The sequence below is a fragment of the Oryctolagus cuniculus genome, chromosome 4, assembly GCF_964237555.1.
Source record: "Oryctolagus cuniculus chromosome 4, mOryCun1.1, whole genome shotgun sequence".
NCBI lineage: Eukaryota > Metazoa > Chordata > Mammalia > Lagomorpha > Leporidae > Oryctolagus > Oryctolagus cuniculus.
The window spans coordinates 294194-313772 of NC_091435.1; the positions used below are offsets into that span (position 1 = coordinate 294194).

Consider the following 19579-nt stretch of genomic DNA (forward strand, 5'->3'; position numbering starts at 1 on the left):
TGGGGAGCATTGTGGACACACACACACACACACACACCTGGGGAGCACTGTGGACACACAGACATATACACACACACACACCTGGGGAGCACTGTGGACACACAGACACACACCTGGGGAGCACTGTGGACACACACACACACCTGGGAAGCACTATGGACACGCACACACACACCCCTGGGGAGCACTGTGGACACACACACTTGGAGAGCATCCTGGATACACACACCTGGGAAACACCATGCACACATCCCTGGGGACTACTGTGCTACACACACCTGGAGAGCACCTAATGTACACACACTTGGGGAGCAACACGTGCACATTCCTGCGGAGCTCCGTGGACACACAGGCCTACCGAGTACCTCACATGCATGTCTTTCTGTAACCCAGTTCTTATGAATAAGAGGAATTGAGCACAACTGAATGTCCCCATGTTAATTCAGAATCATTAAACCTCAGTTTCCACCCATGTTTAGAAGAGTGTCTGGTGCCTTCCTCATTACCGGGTTCAAGCCTTGTACAAGTCTGATGATTCCTTGTTTGGACAGAATTACAGACAGAAAACGATGTAATTCAAATTAGTAAAGAAACAGGAGTAGGAACACAAGTGAAAACTCTCCAGGTCTCAGGAGGCACCAAGACAGCTGCCCAGGAACCCTAGAAGGGCCATGATGGAGTGGGGCGAGCTGGGAAGCTACACTGAGGGGCAGCCTCAGGGCAGCAAACAGCGTCCACCACTCATGACCGTCACTGGAGGCCACAGGCCAGGCTCTGTCTTAATCCTCCTCAGTGGGAAGGTGCACATGTAGGGAGACTGCAGGCCTGCTGGCTGCTGCTGCAGGAGGGCTCACGGGGCCTTTCTGGGACCCACAGGGACTTCTGGGAAGAGTCCACATCAAGCTCCCACCACAACACACACTTGCTACAACCCACTTCAGTAACCTGGTCATGGAGTCACAATCTTCAGAAATGCCACCACACAGGGTAGGCGGGGTCAACATTTCAACATGCAGGAAGTAGCAGACATCGCCTGCGTGCAGTGAGCTCTCACCATCATCTCCCCAGAAACCAGAGAACCGCACCTCAGCGTCACAGACCATCAACACACCTGATCTTTTGGCTATTCTTTAAACTTAACATAAAAAGAGGGGGGGGGGGAGTTGAAAAAATATTAAAAATTTTTTACTTTGCTATTCACTTGAAAGGTAGAGAGACAGAGAGAGAGACAGAAATCTCCCACCCACTGGTTCACTCCCCAGATTCTCCAACAGCTGGGGCTGGGCCAGGCCAAAGCCAGGAGCTAGGAAATTAATCCAGGTCTCCCATGCAGGTGGCAGGGACCCAAATCCCTAAGCCATCATGACTGGCTCCAGAGCGCACACCAGCAGGAAGCTGGAACCGGGAGACAAGCCAGGACTGGAACATAAGCAGTCTAATATGGGACACAAGCTTCCCAAGTCGCATCTTAACTGCCACACCAAATGTCTACCCTGAACAAATATTTTATAAATTAAAACCCTGATTTACGTGGAAGAGCATTTTCCTTTAAAATTTTTATATTTGCTTGATAGACAGAGAAGGACTGAGAGGGCCAGCGCCGTAGCTCACTTGGTTAATCCTCCGCCTGCGGCACCGGCATCCCATGTGGGCGCCGGGTTCTAGTCCCGGTTGCTCCTCTTCCAGTCCAGCTCTCTGCTGTGGCCCAGGAGTGCAGTGGAGGATGGCCCAAGTGCTTGGGCCCTGCACCCCATGGAAGACCAGGAAAGGCATCTGGTTTCTGGCTTCAGATTGGCGCAGCGCGCCGGCCATGGCAGCCATTTGGGGGGTGAGCCAACAGAGGGAAGACCTTTCTCTCTGTCTCTCTCTCACTGTCTAACTCTGCCAGTCTAAAAAAAAAAAAAAAAAGAAAGAAAGAAAGAAAGACAAACAGACTGACTGAGAGTGCATGTACTCCCATCTACTAGTTTATTCCCAAAATGCCTGTTTTGCTAACTGCCACTGGGCCAGGGTCAAAGTCACAAACCAGGAACTGAATCCAGGTCTTTCACATGCGTGGCAGGGAGCCAACCTGAGCCATCACTGCTGCCTCCCCGGGTCTGCGCTGTCAGGAGCTGGAGCCAGGACATGAATCCCAGAGTCCCAACCTGCATCCTAACTGCTAAGCCAAATGTCCGCCCCACCCAACAGTGTTTCTGAGAAATCTTTCACTGTGTGCGCCCTTCTAGAGCACCCCGACAAGGGCACTTGGAACCCTGTTACGACTCCAGGTGTAAGATGCAGGGTGCTCCAGTTACGCCCCTTACCTCCAGGCATCACCTGACCGACGTCCTGCACAGTAAGGACTGACAGCTTTTCTTCTGTGTCAACCCTGATCACCCCGTAACTCAGACCGCTCATGGACAGGACAGCCTTTCGTGGAGGAGGTCCTCCCAGATCAGGCGGCCTGCAAAACAAAAGCAGCACCAGGGGAACCGATGCAGGTTAAAACTCTAGGGCACATGTGGCCAAGGACCCACCTTGCCTGCAGCGTGATTCTGCGCCAAGCCAGTGCTCAGAAGTCGACCTGAGAACCGAATGTTCTCAGCTGAGTCCTGTGCAGTGTTGTATTCATACAGGTATACTCGGAGAAATCGAGTGTGCCTACCTCTATGCAGGTATTAAGGAGCTCTAAAGTCTTAATAACTTATCACTAGAAACTCCTTCCTCCCTCACAAACGATACATTATTCTTGGTTCCTTTGTGCCATGGTGATCCTCAATCATGTGCCTCGTGCAGTGTGACCCAACATTCTTCCCACTGGAGCTGAGCACGGGACTACAGGGGAAGGAACACTACATGACTTCCAAGGTGGGTCACACAAGGGGATTCAGCTTCCATCTTGCTGTCCTGAGACACTCACCCTGGAGCCTGGGTAGCCAGGTGAGGTGGAGGATTGCACTGGCACTGCCTTGCTGTGAGGTAGCCCAACCAGCCTATCCCAAGACACAGAGCAATGGTCTCTGAGAGCTGCCTAAAGCTACAGGCCAGACACCATCTCCCTGCAAGGTAAACTCCTGACAGAAAGCACGAGAGATAGTAAAATGACTCCTGCTACCTCAGGCCACTAAGTTTGGAAATAATTTATTACATATGCAGTAAAGTTCAGTATTTTTCCATAAGAAAAAATTACACTGTTGAGCAAAACAAATCACCAGAGAACAAAGGGACCAGGACGGTGCTGTGGTATAGGGAGCTAAGCCTTCGTCTGTGGCGCCAGCATCCCATATGGGTGCCGATTCATGTCTTCCCAGCTGCTCCTCTTCCGATCCAACTCTCTGCTTGTGGCCTAGGAGGGCAGTGGAAGATGGTCCAAGTGGTTAGGCCTCTGCATCCATGTGGGAGACCCAGAAGAAGCTCCTGGCTTCAGATTGGCTCAGCTTTGGCCATTGTGGCCATTTAGGGAGTGAACCAGTGGATGGCAGACCTCTCTCTCTGACTCTCCCTCTCCAATTCTGCCTCTCAAGTAAATAAAAATAATCTTTAAAAAAAAGGAATCAAGAATAACTTATCATTTATAAAGGATAAAGGCATTTTTAATGCTGTTATTAAAACCTTAGAGTAGGGCTGGTGCTGTGGTGTAGCAGGTAAAAGCCTTCACTTGCAGTGCCAGCATTCCATATGGGCGCCGGATTGAGTCCCGGCTGCTCCACTTCTGATCCAGCTCTCTGCTAATGTGCCTGAGAAAGCAGCAGAAGATGGCCCAAGTCCTTGGGTCCCTGCTCCCAGGTGGGAGACCCTGGAGATGTTCCAGGCTCCTGGCTTTGCATCAGTGCAGTTCCGGCCATTGCAGCCATTTGGGAAGTAAACCAGCAGATGAGGACCTCTTGCTCTCTCTCTCTCTGCCTCTCTGTAATTCTACCTTTCAAATAAATTCATAAATATTAAGAAAAAAGCTTTAGAGTTACTTAATATTGGCATAGAGGTAAGCACACAGTTTCTCTGAGTATATGTATATAGACATAACACTGCACAGGACTACAACTGAGACTAATGTTGTAACGGCTGAGTGGATGGCAGAAAAGTAACACAGAGGACACCCTCAGCTGTCAGCCCTGGGGCAGGATGGCCGAGAGGAGGTGAGACAACCAGGGTAGAAAAGCGAACCCAGAGCCCCCACTGTGGCTTGAGGAGCAATGCAATACGTGGAAGGGGCACAGGAAGGACCTTGAGCCTGGCCCACACATGAGGAGAGCTGGGGCCTTCATGGGGCAGGGTGTCTGGTACCGAGCACCTAGGCAGACCTGCACCTGTCTCAGAATCGGGATACTGCCAAGGCTGTGACATTTACCTGGCAAGGCTTTCTTAGGAAAAGAACAAGCCAATGCCTGCAAGAATGCAGGGCACGGCCAAGAAGCCTCTCCCCAAAGTCAGGCTGATGGAGCAAGTGTGAGGCCTGAGGGCCACTCCACTCCTGTGTTGACGTGCCTGGATGCTGGCACAGGACAGCACTGCTTTAGCACTCCACCAAACGTGGTGCGAGTGACTCAGCTGGACGCGGAGTCAGTGCTCAATAGACGCAGCAAGCAATTGAGTTACCTGCGGATGGCGACCGTTAGTGCCTCGGAAGAACTGGCACAGGGACAGATGACCTCCGGCCTCAGACCCCTGGACTGGAAGACATTGAGGAAGGCATCGCAGGAGGATATGGACCCTGTGAGAAGTGACAGCAGCACAATAGGAGTCCTGGAGGGACTGAGGAGGGGCTGAGGAGCTTGGCTGCCAAGGTACAAGAGCACACCTTGGGGCCACACTGAGCAGGACTTGGTCTTTGCTGCCACAACACGGTGGGTCAGGAAGGCCGTGTCACAGAGGGCATGGGTAGGGCTGTTTCCATGAAATACACAGATGCGTTTCCAAATCACTGGCAGGTGAGAGTTTATATACATCTCACAGGTCTCTCTTTAACCCTGTGCTTGTTCCCAAGACCCTGCCCTTCCCTGCCTGCTGAGGACAGGGCAGTGGGAACAGCCCTCCCTGGCTTCTGGCCCTACACTCCCAGAGCAGAAGCATGTGTGTCCTAAACCTTCCATGTCCCAGTGAGGCCAGGCCAGGCCCCACAGTGGTGAGCACCCAGCTCCTGGCAGTGGTCTCCGAGGTGGACACTCCTCTCTGGGAGGCCCCTTCCCAGACTGGGGAGTCACTGTCACTGGCGTGAGAACTCTGCACCTGCAGGGCTCTGCCTGCTGTGACATCTGACACCAGAGGGGCACACGGGAAGGAAGGGGGCACTCCTGGGAGCCCTCAGACTCCATGCCCTCAGGAGAGAGGTCTCATAAGGATACAAGACCATCTCTGATCATTCAGTGCTATGAGAGTGGACAGCGGTGTCCTGAGGGACCTGGAGCACATGCTGACTTGCAGAGAAGGTGCTGGAGGGGCGGGCGTGCTCCGACTTCCTTGAGAGGACTGAGGCAAGGAGGATGAGCAGACAGCCCGGACTGCAGGGGGTCAGGCCAGAGAGAGCAGTGAGGGTCGAGAGGCAGGCACCAAGGGAAGGAAAGGCTTTAGGGGAGCTGGAAGGTGAGTTGCTCTCCCAGGAGACAGGGTACTCAGGGAGCAAGGCAGTTTGTTAAACAAGTCAACTCCTCCTACCTGGCCAGCAGGTGTACGTGGTATGGGGAACCCCTACTCAGGCATTACCTGGGACATTCCCACAGGTTGCTGAGTTGGGCCCTAGACAGTCCCAGGCCCTCAAAGCTCACTCACACTTGTAGCTACCATACCAGCAGTTATTGTTCAGATCACTGTGCCAGGGAGGATCCTGGGTACTCAGGCAGCAGCCTAAGCAAGTTCCTCCCAGGTGATGCAGGGGTCAGCCAGGCATGCACAGAGGAAGGCTGGGTGAGTCCCGGTGGGAGAAGCTGGGGCCAGGAGTAAGGGGGTGGAGGGTGGAGACAGAGACACAAGCTTTAAAGGGCAGGCGACTTGGGATGAAGTCCAAAGAGAAACAGGGCCTCCCCATTCCATAGAACAATCTGTTGATTTCTTAAGAAAGATGAACTAATCAAGGTGTGGTTTGTCAACTGTATTAAAGCTGCTTTTAAATGTAGTGCCCTAACAAGCATGCATGAGGCATGCCAACAGTCACCAAGTTATTTATCATAGAACATAGAGGACATTTACATTTTACCTAACATTGGCAGCAAAAAATTCTTAATGTTGCTTCTCCAGGTGTTCTACCCCAACAGGTCACCCCAACCCCCTGGTGAGTCAGGGTATGCAGGAGGGAGCCCTGCACAGGACACACACTCAGTTGCAGGGGCTACTCACAGGGGTTGGCGCCATCGGCCACAATCAGCATGCGCAGAGAGCTGAGGCTGACGTCCCTCTGACCTCGCTGAGCCAGGAGAGACCAGTGCATGTCTCGGGACTTCACCAAGGCAACCTGGGCTGAGAGAGGAGCCACACAGACATCCTGTGTCACAGCAGAGGTGGGCAGCCACACACTCCCACAGATGGGAAGTACACTCTCAGATTCTTAGGAATCATCTTTGACATATAATTTAGATATAATAAACTCATATCCTCTCTCAATTTTTTTCTCTCAGAGGTTCTGTATTCCATTTCACATTTGCCCATTTTGTCTCCTACTGCCCTCCCCTGGTTGCAGGCCCTGGTTTAATGATGCCTCACTGTTCATGCCTTGTTGTCACCTGGTAGCCAAGTGCAGAAGCTGAGAGAACCAGGATTTAACGGATGATTTGGCTCTCAGTCCTTGCCATGCACTGTGTGTGGTATCAGGCAAATCACAGCCCCCAGCCCACCCTGCAGCTTTCTTCCACAAAAGAAACAAACAGCTGTCACCTTGACCTTGCACCATGGACCATGGTCACCAGTGCAGAACACACACAGGTGGCCCAAGGGGGAGGTGCCTCCTGGCTTCCCTGGGGCAGAGACAGATGGACACCCTGACTGTGTGGGTGTTGCTGTGTCAAAGCCTCCTACTCAGTCTCAGGAGACACCTTGATCACCAGGGGTTAGAGATGGAGGATTCAGATGCCACCGTGTGGCGGCCTCTCACCCCTCAGTTGTAGACAGCACCATCAGAACGAGAAACTTTGCTTCTGGCGGCTTGCAAAGTCTAACTTCAAATTAAAGCCATCTCAAATCCTAAGATTAGGAGAATGGACATAACTGTAAAGGAAATTGCAAGAAAACAAAACTAGTCTATGGTTCTTTGCAAGTGGCTTCCCAGGCCTTGTACTAGACTTGGTCACACCATGGGTGGCTGCAGGACCAATGGTGGGCCCCATCAACCCCACAGGACCCTTATCTCCTACTCCACACATCAGCTTTATTTTTTCTTAATTACTACAGATCAGCTCAAAGAGATTTCTTTAAAGAAGGATGAGTCAGTGAGGGGGCACTGAGTACCTTTATAGGAGCACACTTTCTGAATCCAGGAGAGTGGGTTGACCTTCATGAGTGCGTACGGGATGCTGACCACGTGCATCCTGTTCATGACGCTCTGTGAGAAAGGAACAGAGCTGAGCCACGCCACACTGTGCCACAAAAAGCAGCCCCAAACCTATACTGTCACAGCAGCATCACAGGGACAGGCCGGGTCACCTCACGGCAGCAGACCACACTCACCGTCAGCACTCCGTGCCACAGCCCAGCATCCCTTTTGAAATCTAGCACATTCGTCAATGTCTCTCCTGAAAGTGGACAAAGAAGGTTGAGCCACTCCACAGCTCTCAAAGCCCTATGCGCTTTCTAGCGAAATCCTGAGACAGGCACACCATCAACATCTAAACACCATATGCCAACTAATTAATGACACACCCAGATTACTGGAAAAACACAAAAGTAGGTCAGACAGTTTTAGATCGATATATGTGCTGATCACTAATCGAACACAGGAGTATCACGTACGTAAGAAGCTAGAGAACATACTAGCTCATATTTCATTTATATGTTGAGTGCATGCATTCTTTTCAGAATCAAGAGGCTGGGTGGGGCATGGTCATGGATATTCTCCATCTCTCAGCTCACACCAGCCCCCGATTTCTCGCGGCTGGAGGCCGAGGTCCTGCAGCCTCCTTCTCTGAGAGTAGGCAGCTCCACACCCCTTCAGAAAGATGCTCCTGTCCCCCATCCATCTCATCCAGAGGCACACAGCTGTCAGGATTTAGGGCTGGGTGGATGAGGGTCCCCAGGGTAATCAGCAAGGCCCTGGCCACATCCTCTGGATCGCACCACACACAGCACAGAGGACAGAGTCCAGGGTTTTCAGCTGACCTGGTTCCTCACTAATGGTCCCAAGCCACCCCAGATGCACTCACAGAGAAAACCAGGAGAGCTGAGGCTTGATGTGTGTGCCAGGAAATACTGCTGCACCCTGAACTGTGACCATCCTTTGTCAGCTACAGAACTCAAGCGACACCTTGCTTTTAGACACTCGCACTTTAGCAGCAAACATACCACTCAACTTACCTTCAAATGCAGTAGTTTTAAAAGTAATTTCTCATATTGTACTTTTTCCCCAAATATATTATATATATAATCTATCATTTAAAAACAATATTAATTTAAAACAATATGGATGGGCACTCTCAGTCTCTTTCTGCCTCTCAAAAAAAATGAATAACATTTGAAAAAACTTTTCTAAGTTAAATATCTGATATTTAGATATTTAACAGTAATTCGGGGGCTACTCATACTTTACCAAGAAATAATCTATGACCACAAAGAATCCACTTGTATACTTAATGCATGACACTTTAGGCAAAAACCATAGCCATAGAAAATAGCAGCAGAAAAATGTGTTCTAATAAGAGTCTCCTTCACTTTTTTCAACACAGAATATACCGTTTAGTATGCCACAGATTGAACCAGCCACGGGAGCTGGCCTGTGCACCTGGCTAACGCATGTTTGAATGAACTGGGGGTATATAAAGTTCATGTGCTATAAAATCAGCGCAAGTGCATTTACTGAACGCAACCCTGTGAGGGGCTGCCCAGGCTCTGCTGAGACCCCTGTGTGTCCCCAGTCCAGCACAGCCAGAGACCCCAGAGCACCTCCACAGCTGGTGTGGTCTGGATTAAAGGGCAGAGGCAGTACCAGGAGGGACAGGACACGTGTAGTGATGATTTGTGCGGTATGGTCAGGCATGGTCAGGTACGCCAGGCACCTGTGTGAGGCAGGAAACGCCAGCACCTGCCATGCTGAAAACCCTTACCTTCTGAGTACGCACAGGCCTGGGTCAGGGCCCGACACTGCGCCAGCAGGGATGCATGGGACACTGTGATCCCCACGGTGCTGCCTTCTTTGCTGGTCTTATACTGAAAGATTTCAAGGGGGAAACAGAAACATTATGTGGTATTTCCAGAGGCCAGGGCAGACACACAGAGGGTGGAATCCAAAAGCAGCAGGTGTGGTGGTGGTGTTCTTCACTAACCATCCCAAGTACTCCTGAGCCCTGGCTCCAGGTGCCCAAGGGCACTGGTACATGTGGCTCCGCCACAAGTGCTAGAGGAGAACAAAGCTCAAATGAGGGCTGTCAGAACCTGAGTAAGGTTCCGTGGCTTGTGAAAGTTCTAAGGCAGAGATAAAATGTAGCCTGAAATGTTAAGAGTAGCAAGCTACGTTCTTATGAAAAATAAAGCCCTAGTGGAGGGGTATGTTTTGGGGTGCCCTGAGTTAGGGGTGGTAATTACCTCGATGTAGGCAGTCCCAGTCCCTGCATCCAGGGCCACAGGATGCCAGTCCTTGGGGGGCTTGACCAGATGCTTCCCATCAATCACCAGCCAGGCAAGGGGGGGCCAACCTGTGACGGCAGACAAGGGACCCGGCACCACCGGCAGTCAGAGGACCTTTGTCTCTACAGTCAGAGCCTGCTTCCAAGTGCAGCCAGTAGTCAGGCAAGAGCCGAGAAACTCAAGCTTTACTCCCAGTTTATTAAATTTAAACAGATATAACTGGGGTAGCATTCAGCCTAGTGGTTAAGCTGACTGCACCCCATATGGGAATATCCGAGTTTGATTTCCAGCACCAGTTTCCAACTCCAGTTTCCTGCTTTGCAGACCCTAGGAGACATCAGTGATGGCTCAAGTAATTGAGTACCTGCCACCCTGGTGGGAGACCTGGGTGGAGTTCCGGGCTCCTGACTTGCAGGGATTTGGGGAGTGAACTAGCAGAGGAGAGATCTCTGTCTTTCAATTAATTACCTAATAAATTAATTATAATAAATAATTTTAAACAGATAACTCTGGCCAATGGCTATCATATTGGACTGCATGAACTGAATGCAATCTGGAACCAAGATTCAGCAAGGCATCATTTTTCTGACGCTTCAGCCTCTGTAATGCTTCATTTCTGGAATGTATGCCTGATGGGCACGATCTAACAAAGACCACAATCAGATTACCAAGTCTCCTCACTCAGGAAGGGCTCACCTTTGAAAGCTGCCACCTCTCCAGTCTGTGCCTTGGGCAGGCCTTTCTGACAAGCATCTGTAGTCAGGGCCAGGGTGACCCCACAGCTGCCCAGCAGAAACCCAACCTGCTGGCTGCCTGCATCCTGCAGAAAACAGAGCAACGGCGGCAGACGTGGGGCACTCACAGGGGCTGGCACTCCAGCCAGGCCCAGGGAATGCACTCTTTGCTTCACCCTCAATAAAACGTCTAGAACAATTCAATTCTGTTTTATGGGTATACATAATATTTTCATGAAATAGTTCATGAAAATAAACCATTTTTAAATTTAAAAGATATTCTGGCTTGTTTTTGCGATGAAATATAAAGTTCTGAGTAATGAGCTAATATCTCAAAGTTTATTCTTAGAAGACATTTAGAAGCATTTTTAAAAACTCTAAATTCAATATCATAATTTCTATTAAATCATGTTTGAAATTTATTCATGTTTGAAATTTATAAATTCAATATCTACTTCCTTTCAGTCAAGTCTTTAACATATGTTCCTCAGCAAACTTTTATTATTGTCTTCATATCTGACAAATCTCTAGATTTTGTCCCAAGAATCTCTGTATTCAAATACCTGCTCATCATACATCATCCTTTGAGGCTTACTGGTTGTACCTGCAAATTTACTTCTGGGATCTGTGAATATATGTTACTGATAATGCTCATACTAACAACTGCCTGAACTCTGGGAAAGATGACAGAAAACCCTAATTTCCTAAAATGCATGCTGGGTGCTGGGTCTACTCCTGAAATGATATTTTTTTCATTTATCAGATTGCTGATATTTATATCTAAAATGTTATAGCTACCTAGAGCAGTAAGTTGCCCACACTAATTACTTATCAGTCGGGGTGGGGGGGCAGCACTGTGGCATAACGACTAAGTTGCCACCTGCAATGCCAGTATCCTATATGGATGCCAGTTCGAGACCCAGCTGTTCCACTTCCAATCCAGCTCCCTGCTATGTCCTGGGAAGGCAATGGAAGACAACCCAAGTGCTTGGGCCCCTGCACCCGTGTTGGAGACACAGAAGAAGCTCCTGGCTCCTGGCTTCGGATGGGCAAAGCTCGAGCCATTTCGGTCATTTGGGGAGTGAACAAGCAAATGGAAGACTGCTCTCTCTCTCTATGCCTCTGCCTCCCTGTAGCTCTGCCTTCCAAATAAATAAATAAATGATAAAAATCAAGAGAAGTTCCAGCTTGTTAATTGTAGAGAAGTATACTATAAATATACCACTGTAATGATATATGATCCCTAAGAAATGAAAATCACCAATAAGCACATGGCTTTGATGAAAAGTTTAACAAAAAAGTTTTTAACTTGCCAATTGTAAGAGGAAAACTGCCCAGAGTTTCTGCTGGGAAATCAGCTGGGTGGTCGGACAGCTCCAGCTGCTCTGAGTCCTTCCCCAGCAGGAGAGAACAGCGTCTGTGCACAAGGTGCTCCGCGCTTCTCTCCCACGTCCTGGCCTTCCTGCCATCAAGCTGCTCTCTTCCAAACAGCCCCTGGCTGCGGGCCCACATGCATCCTGCAGGCCTGGAGGCAGGAGACACCAGGAGTCCCAGGGCCTGCACTGTTTTACTACCTTTCTTGTTAACGGCACTTCTACGGGCACAGGAACCAGCTCTGCCAGGAGACAGCCGTAAAATGCAGCCAGGAACATCACGGGGTCACTATTTGGAAACACAAGCGCCACCTACAACAGCAAAGAGAAATCATGAAATCGATGTGGGGATAATTGAATCTTCTCAACTATTAGAATTTCTGCTGATTAGATGGAACTAACATTTTAGATTCCCTTATGAGTTTCCAAATTTAGTTCAGAAAATTTAATTTTGGAATTAATGCTTTGCCCTTACATTTCCTTATTCGTGTAAACTTAGCTATGTCTTTAAGATGAGATTTTGGGGCCAGCACTGTGGCATAGCAGATAAAGCCACCACCTATAGAGCCGGCATCCCATATGGGTGCCAGTTCAAGTCTCAGCTGCTCCTCTTCTGATCCAGCTCTCTGCTATGGCCTGGAAAAGCAGTAGAAGATGGCTCAAGTACTTGGGCCCCTGCACCCATGTGGGAGAAGCTCCTGGCTCCTGGTGGCTTCAGATCAGCGCAGCTCTGGCCGTTGCGGCCAACTGGAGAGTGAACCAGAGGATGGAAGACCTCTTCCTCTTCCTCTCCTCTCCTCCCCTCCCCTCTCTTCTCCTCCCCTCCCCTCTCCTCTCTCTCTCTCTCTCTGCCTCTCCTCTCTCTCTCTGTAACTCTTTCAAATAAATAAATAAATCTTTAAAAAAAAAGATGAGATTTTACTCCACATACAGCAAAAAATTTTACATTTCTAGATTTAAAGGCAGCCCAGCAAGAGTCTGGCTGTAGCATCCATACCCAGTACCCAAAAATGCTGACCATCACCTATCAATTAGCCCAGGTGAGAAAACACCATTACCAATAGGGAAAATGAACAGGGACTCAAATTATATCTAATATAATAGCTTCCAAGAGAAAAAAAATCTTGACACCAAGGTTTCAACTGAAGTCTCTAGTCAAGGCTTCAGTGCACTGGCAGGAAGTGTGGTGGGCAGATGTCAGCCAAGACACTCCCATCCTGAGCCCCCACTGGAGCCCTTCATTCCCACCCGGTCACAGTGCTCTGTGTAAAATACAAGCTCTACATTAGTGGCTTTACATTTTCATTTATCAAAATTACTTTTAAAAGATTTTAAAATGACAAAAGTACTAAAAGGAATGAGTCCCACGCTCCCCCTTCAAAGCAACCACTTTAAAAATATTTCAGACCTTTCTTTTATTATTTACTCCCATTTTTTTTTTTAGAGTAATGTTTCCACTGCCAGGTTTTTCACTTTTACAGTTAGGTGTCTGTTCTGCTTGCTGTTACTGTGGGTAAATGCTGCTCCACTTCCAATCAAGCTCCCTGCTACTGCACCTGGGAAGGCAGCAGAGGATGGTCCAAGTCTTTGGGCCCCTGCACCCACGTGGGAGACCCAGAGGAAGCTCCTGGCTTCTGATTGGTTCAGCTCTGGCCACTGCAACCATTTGGGGAGTGAACCAGCAGATGGGAGACCTCTCTTTCTCTGTTTCTCTCTGTAACTCTCTGTAGCTCTGCCTTTCAAATAAATAAAAATAAATTAAAAAAAAAAAAAAACTAGTAATGTGAACCTCCTCAGGAGTGGGGAACATCCCGCCCACTGGCCATATAATGTCCATAAAATCATTTGGTCTGGGCCTGCCAAGGCAGCCGTTACAGGCAAGATTTGGAATTCAATAAATCTATAGTAAGATATTTTTTAAGCTTATTAATTTTTATGGCCCATGAATGATGTGAATATCCAAATGGCCTTTGGCTGAACACAGGCTCCCACCCTTGCAGGTTGTCCCTGGTGCTGCCCATTCTACTCCATTCCCGGGCTGCTGCAGCCCTGCTGGCCTTGTCTGGGCTGCTCCTTGGCTGCGACCAGTGTCATCCTGGACCCTTCACGTGGCTCCCATTTGGACTCTGCTCACACATCCTCTGCTGAAACACATCCTCTAGCAATTTGCCAAAACAGGGCTTACGAGTCAGATTTTTGGGTCCTACAAGTTTATAACTGGTTATGTCATTCTCCTATTTGTTCTATCTCTGGAAACAGAACTGCAGGTTAAAAATCATAATCTCAGGGCTAGCGTTGTTGTGGCACAGTGGTTAAGTTGCTACTTGTGATGCTGGCATTTATACTGGAGTGTAGGTTCAAGTCCTGCTACTGCACTTCTGACCCTGTTCCATCCTAATGTGGCCTAAGAAAGCAGCACATGATGGCCCAAATACTTGGGCCCTTGCCACCCAAGTGGGAGACCAAGACGGAGTGCCTGGTTCCTGGCTTCCCACTGGCCCAGACCTGGTTGTTGCAGCCATTTGGGTAGTGAAGTAGCAGATGGAAGATATTCTCTCTGTCTGTCTGTCTGTCTGTCATTCTGCCTTTCAAAGAAACCTCTTTAAAGAAATCATCTCCGGAAGCACCACTCGCTTCTCCTCCAGTTTCGGTACTGAGAAGACCCGAAGCACAGCACACATCCTGCTTTTCCTGTGAAAGCTCCAAGCTCTTTGCTGTTTCCTTAGCCTGGTGCAGCACTGCAGATGGTCTGGCAAGCAGCAGTGCTTTTGTTTTCGCTGTTCTCATTATCTCTTTCTGGACTCCCATTAGCAGTCAGACATTGGACTTTTCTGATCAAGTTTACTGTTTTCCTGCTTTTCTTCCTACTTTGGTCCTTCCTGCTAACTCCCTTCTCTTGCTTTATGGAATAACACTCCCAGCTGTTGGGGGTTACAAACACTACTTTTAGAAAATTTGCTTTCCGTATCTAGCTTTTCTCCATGTGTACTTCCTCTGCCCTTCCTCCTCTTCCCTCTCATTTGTCTTTAGGTTGTTTTCTTTCATACTGGAGCGCCCCTCTTCGTCCTCAGTTCATATCAAAGAGTGAGGCACCGCAGGCGTTCCCTGGGATTTCCTATCACCTGGCAATTTCCTTGTTGGTGACCTAACACTGGCGATTTTTCATTAGAGGCGCCACTGGGAAGCACAATGGCTTTTACCATATCCTCCAGTTTCCCATGCCGGACCTGCCAGTGCCCTCAGCTTGCCGGGAGTACAACCATTCAACAGAACCTCCTACGGCGGCAGAAATACTCCAGTAGCTGTCAGCCCCTGGGCCACTGAGCCCTCAAAGTATGGCTCATGCAGCTGAGGAACTAAGTCTTAGATTTTATTTGATTTGGGTTAAATAGTCCTATGCGGCATGAAGGGCAGCACAGGACAAGAGAAGAGCCTCTCGCTCCCTTTGGGTTCTATTTGGTAGACAGCTAAGAGGCAGTTGCCTGGCCATAAGGGATGGGAAGCAGATGAATAACAAACCACATAATTTAAAGTGAAATCAGTGTTAACTCAAAATTTAATCTTCAGAAATTTAACATTTCTTAATGTCAACATATATGAAGTACAAGAAAAGAGAAGTGAAGAATCAATGGACAATGACTGCTCATTCTCTCCCACATCTCACGCTTTTTCCATATTTTTTGATTGTTGACCTTAAATCCCTTATGTTAACGCTATATTTCTACCCAGCAAATAGAACACTGATTTCAGTGACAGATTTTTAAAGCCTCTGATTTTGCTGATTCCAATAAAGTTACATTCTTGTTACTTACTCTGTCTCCAGGTTTAAGGAGTGGTTCATTCTTACTAGTCAGCTTATTAAGTAGCGTATAAGCTAGTTTTAAACTCCGACTCCAAAGTTTGCCTAAAATTAAAAAAAAATGTAAAATGTAAGAAACTAGTAGTTAACATTTTAAGGCAACAATCACAACACTCCATAACACAGCATTAAACCAGGGGCTTCCACCACACAACTATGCTGCACACGCTGTGATGAACATCAGAGCTTTCTCTCAAAAACAAGCTGCAAGTTTCTGTTCACAACAGAAAAACAAATGGCATTTTCTTACAGAAAATTCAGAATAAAGAAAAGCTGACCGAAAGAGTAGGAATCTGGTCATGTGAGTCTGCAGATACGCGCACGTGCCATTTTCCAGAAGTGACTAGCACTGCGTTGCGAGTGCCCTCTCCCTACTCCACATCTCTAAATCAAACCATCTATGGAGGCAGTACAGGGCCCTTTCAGCGTGACAAGCCTGTGAAGTGGGCCACAGCCCGTCTCCACGGCTTGCTGAGAGCTGCAGCTGCTGGAGCCTTGCACCTACTGTGACTGCCTGCCTGTGAAGTGGGCCACAGCCCGTCTCCACGGCTTACTGAGAGCGCTGCAGCTGCTGGAGCCTTGCACCTCCTGTGACTGCCTGCCTGTGCGGGGAGCAGCTGCGGCTCTGCAAAGGAGAGCCCCGCTGAGAGACAGCACCAGAGACTGCAGGTGTCTGGGCCGCTGGAGAGAGGTAAGAGTGCAAACAGGACAGAAAGATCAGGTAACTGAGTCCACCCCCAACAGCACACGGAAACTGCTCAACATCCATCCTATGCAGTTTTTAAAAGAAGTGACATGGCCGGCGCCGCGGCTCAACAGGCTAATCCTCCGCCTAGCGGCAACGGCACACCGGGTTCTAGTCCTGGTCGGGGCGCCGGATTCTGTCCCGGTTGCCCCTCTTCCAGGCCAGCTCTCTGCTGTGGCCCGGGAGGGCAGTGGAGGATGGCCCAAGTGCTTGGGCCCTGCACCCCATGGGAGACCAGGAGAAGCACCTGGCTCCTGCCTTCGGATCAGCGCGGTGCGCCGGCCGCAGCACGCCAGCCATGGCGGCCATTGGAGGGTGAACCAACGGCAAAAAGGAAGACCTTTCTCTCTGTCTCTCTCTCTCACTATCCACTCTGCCTGTTCAAAAAAAAAAAAAAAAAAAAAAAAAGAGCTTTGGGTGATTACTGACATCATAAATAAGAGTGCCAACTGTTAAATCAACAACAGGAGTCACTGTTCACTTGCTCCCCACGTAGGACCTCTGTCCTTAATGAGTTGTACTATGAGAATTAATGGTAAAACTTGTTCTCAAGCAGTACTTTATACTTTGTGTGTCTGTGTGGGTGCAATCTGTTGAAATCTTTACTTAGTATATACTAAGTTGATCATCTGTAAATAAAGATAATTAAAAATGAATCTTAGTAAAGAATGGGATAGGAGAGGGAGTAGGAGGTGGGATGGGAGTGGAAGTGGGAGGGTGGGTATGGGGGGAAGAACTGCTATTTTTTTTAAAGATTTTATTTACTTATTTGAGAGGTAGAGTTACAGACAGTGAGAGGGAGAGACAGAAAGGTCTTCCTTCCATTGGTTCACTCCCTAAATAGTTGCAACAGCTGGAGCTGCGCCGATTCAAAGCCAGGAGTTTCTTCTGGGTCTCCCATGCGGGTGCAGGGGCCCAAGCACTTGGGACATCTTCTACTGCTTCCCCAGGCCATAGCAGAGAGCTGGATTGGAAGAATAGCAGCCAGGAATAGGACTGGCGCCCATATGGGATCCCGGCGCTGCAAGCGGAGGATTAACCTACTGCACCACGGTGCTGGCCCCAGAACCGCTATATTCTTAAAGTTGTACCTATAAAATTTATATTTATTAAATCAATGTTTAAAAAAAAAAGAATTTTTGGAGCTGGTGCTGTGGTGTGGTGGGAAATGCTGCCACCTGCAGTGCTGGGATCCCATATGGGCACCAGTTCAAGTCCCAGCTGCTCCACTTCCAATCCAGCTCTCTACTATGGCCTGGGAAAGCAGTTGAAGATGGCCCAAGTCCTTGGGCCCTTGCACCTATGTGGGAGATCTGGAAGAAGCTCCTGGCTCTGGGCTTCTGATCAGCCCAGCTCTAGCTGTTATGGCCATCTGGGGAGTGAACCAGTGAGGAAAGACCTCTCTTTCTCTTTCTGCCTCTGCCTCTCTGTAACACTGCCTTTCAAATAAATAAATAAATAAAATTTTTTTTAAAAAAAGGCACTTTTAGGTCCGGCGCCGTGGCTCACTTGGCTAATCCTCTGCCTGTTGCGCTGGCATCCTGGGTTCTAGTCCCAGTTGGGGCGCTGGATTCTGTCCCGGTTGCTCCTCTTCCAGGAGGAGCTGCACCTGGCTCCTGGCTTCAGATCGGTGCAGCACCGGCTGTAGTGACCATTTGGGAGGTGAACCAACGGAAGGAAGATCTTTTTCTCTGTCTCTCTCTCTCTCTCACTGTCTAACTCTGCCTGTCAAAAAAAAAAAAAAAAAAAAAAAAAGCACTTTTGGAAAAGTTAAGGCAAGCTTAAGGAACAATCCCAGAACTGGAGGTTCTCACACACCAAACACTGAGACTCACAGCTCCACTATCTCAGAGAGAGTGAGAGAAAAGACTGGAGCAGCTGTAGGCCACAAGTCTACTTGTCACTTGACAGAGGGCAAAGTGGCACTGCAGTGCCTGGGGGAAAGCCTGTCACTTCAGGAAGTGATACCTAATTACAACTTTTTAAGGAAAGAGACTGACTCCAGCCTCACATCACAATGAAACCTTAGATCCATCACAGTGCCTTAGCAGGAAAGTGAAACCACAAATTTTGTGGAAGAGTGTATAGGAGAATATCTGTGTGACCTTAAGTCTGGCAAAGACTTCCTAACAGGACAAAAACCACAATAAAGATGGGAAAATATATAAACTAGATTACATTAAATTAAGATTTCATTCATCAAAAGCCGCAATGGGAAGTGTTAAACGGCAAGCCACTGAGATAAGACAGCCGCAAAAAATATGACAGGAAGCTTATATCTGAGACACGCAGCAGCAAGAGAACATCAGCAAGCAACCGGAAAAGTTAGTCAAAGGTTTTAATAGTTTATAAAGGAGGATATTCAAATAGCCAATAATCATCTAAATAATATCATCCATAAGGAAATGCAAATTAGAGCCACCTAATTTGAGCACCTACATTGAGCACCCCCTACAAGAAACAGTAAGATGAAACAGGCAGACAGCAAGTGCTGGCGAGGGTGTGACGCAACTGGAACTCTTCACACACTGCTCGTGGGAGTGAACGCTGCTGGACACGGCTGGGGCCTGTGCTGCAGCAGAACTTTGCACTGCTGCCTTCACCTAGCACAACGCAACCCACCCCACAAGACTCACACACAACGTTCACTGTAGCACCACATGGCCCCAAACTGGAAACTGCCCAGACGGCCATCTACTGAAGTATGTTTGAGTTCGTTTTTTTTTTTTTGCCAGGCAGAGTTAGACAGTGAGAGAGAGACAGAGAGAAAGGTCTTTCTTCCATTGGTTCACTCCCCAAATGGCTGCTACAGCCGGTGCTGCACCGATCCAAAGCCAGGAGCCAGGTACTTCCTCCCAGTCTCCCATGCGGGTGAAGTGGCCCATGCACTTGGGCCATCCTCCACTGCACTCCCGGGCCACAGCAGAGAGCTGGACTGGAAGAGGAATAACCGGGACAGAACTGGTGCCCCAACCGGAACCCAACCCGGGGTGCTGGCGCTGCAGACAGAGGAATAGCCTATTGAGCCGCAGCGCCAGCTGTATGTTTAAGTTCTGATATATTTATTCAAGAGAATCCCCACCAATGAGAATATACTACAGCTCCATACAATACCATGATAGGT

General features: G+C 48.7%; 1 protein-coding gene across 10 annotated transcripts in view; it reads right to left on the reverse strand.

Annotated features, from left to right (window-relative positions):
• Nucleotides 1-19579, reverse strand: part of DIP2A (disco interacting protein 2 homolog A) — a 112818-nt gene that overhangs the window by 27194 nt on the left and 66045 nt on the right. For all 10 annotated transcript variants that reach the window (XM_051859505.2, XM_051859509.2, XM_051859506.2 and 7 more), the window contains 10 exons: nucleotides 15664-15755; nucleotides 12053-12163; nucleotides 10441-10564; nucleotides 9703-9812; nucleotides 9225-9327; nucleotides 7636-7700; nucleotides 7417-7510; nucleotides 6313-6432; nucleotides 4579-4693; nucleotides 2307-2446 (listed from right to left, as the gene is read on the reverse strand). In XM_051859505.2, the coding sequence (XP_051715465.1) occupies nucleotides 2307-2446; nucleotides 4579-4693; nucleotides 6313-6432; nucleotides 7417-7510; nucleotides 7636-7700; nucleotides 9225-9327; nucleotides 9703-9812; nucleotides 10441-10564; nucleotides 12053-12163; nucleotides 15664-15755 (1074 nt within the window). The remainder of the gene's footprint in view (nucleotides 1-2306; nucleotides 2447-4578; nucleotides 4694-6312; nucleotides 6433-7416; nucleotides 7511-7635; nucleotides 7701-9224; nucleotides 9328-9702; nucleotides 9813-10440; nucleotides 10565-12052; nucleotides 12164-15663; nucleotides 15756-19579) is intronic.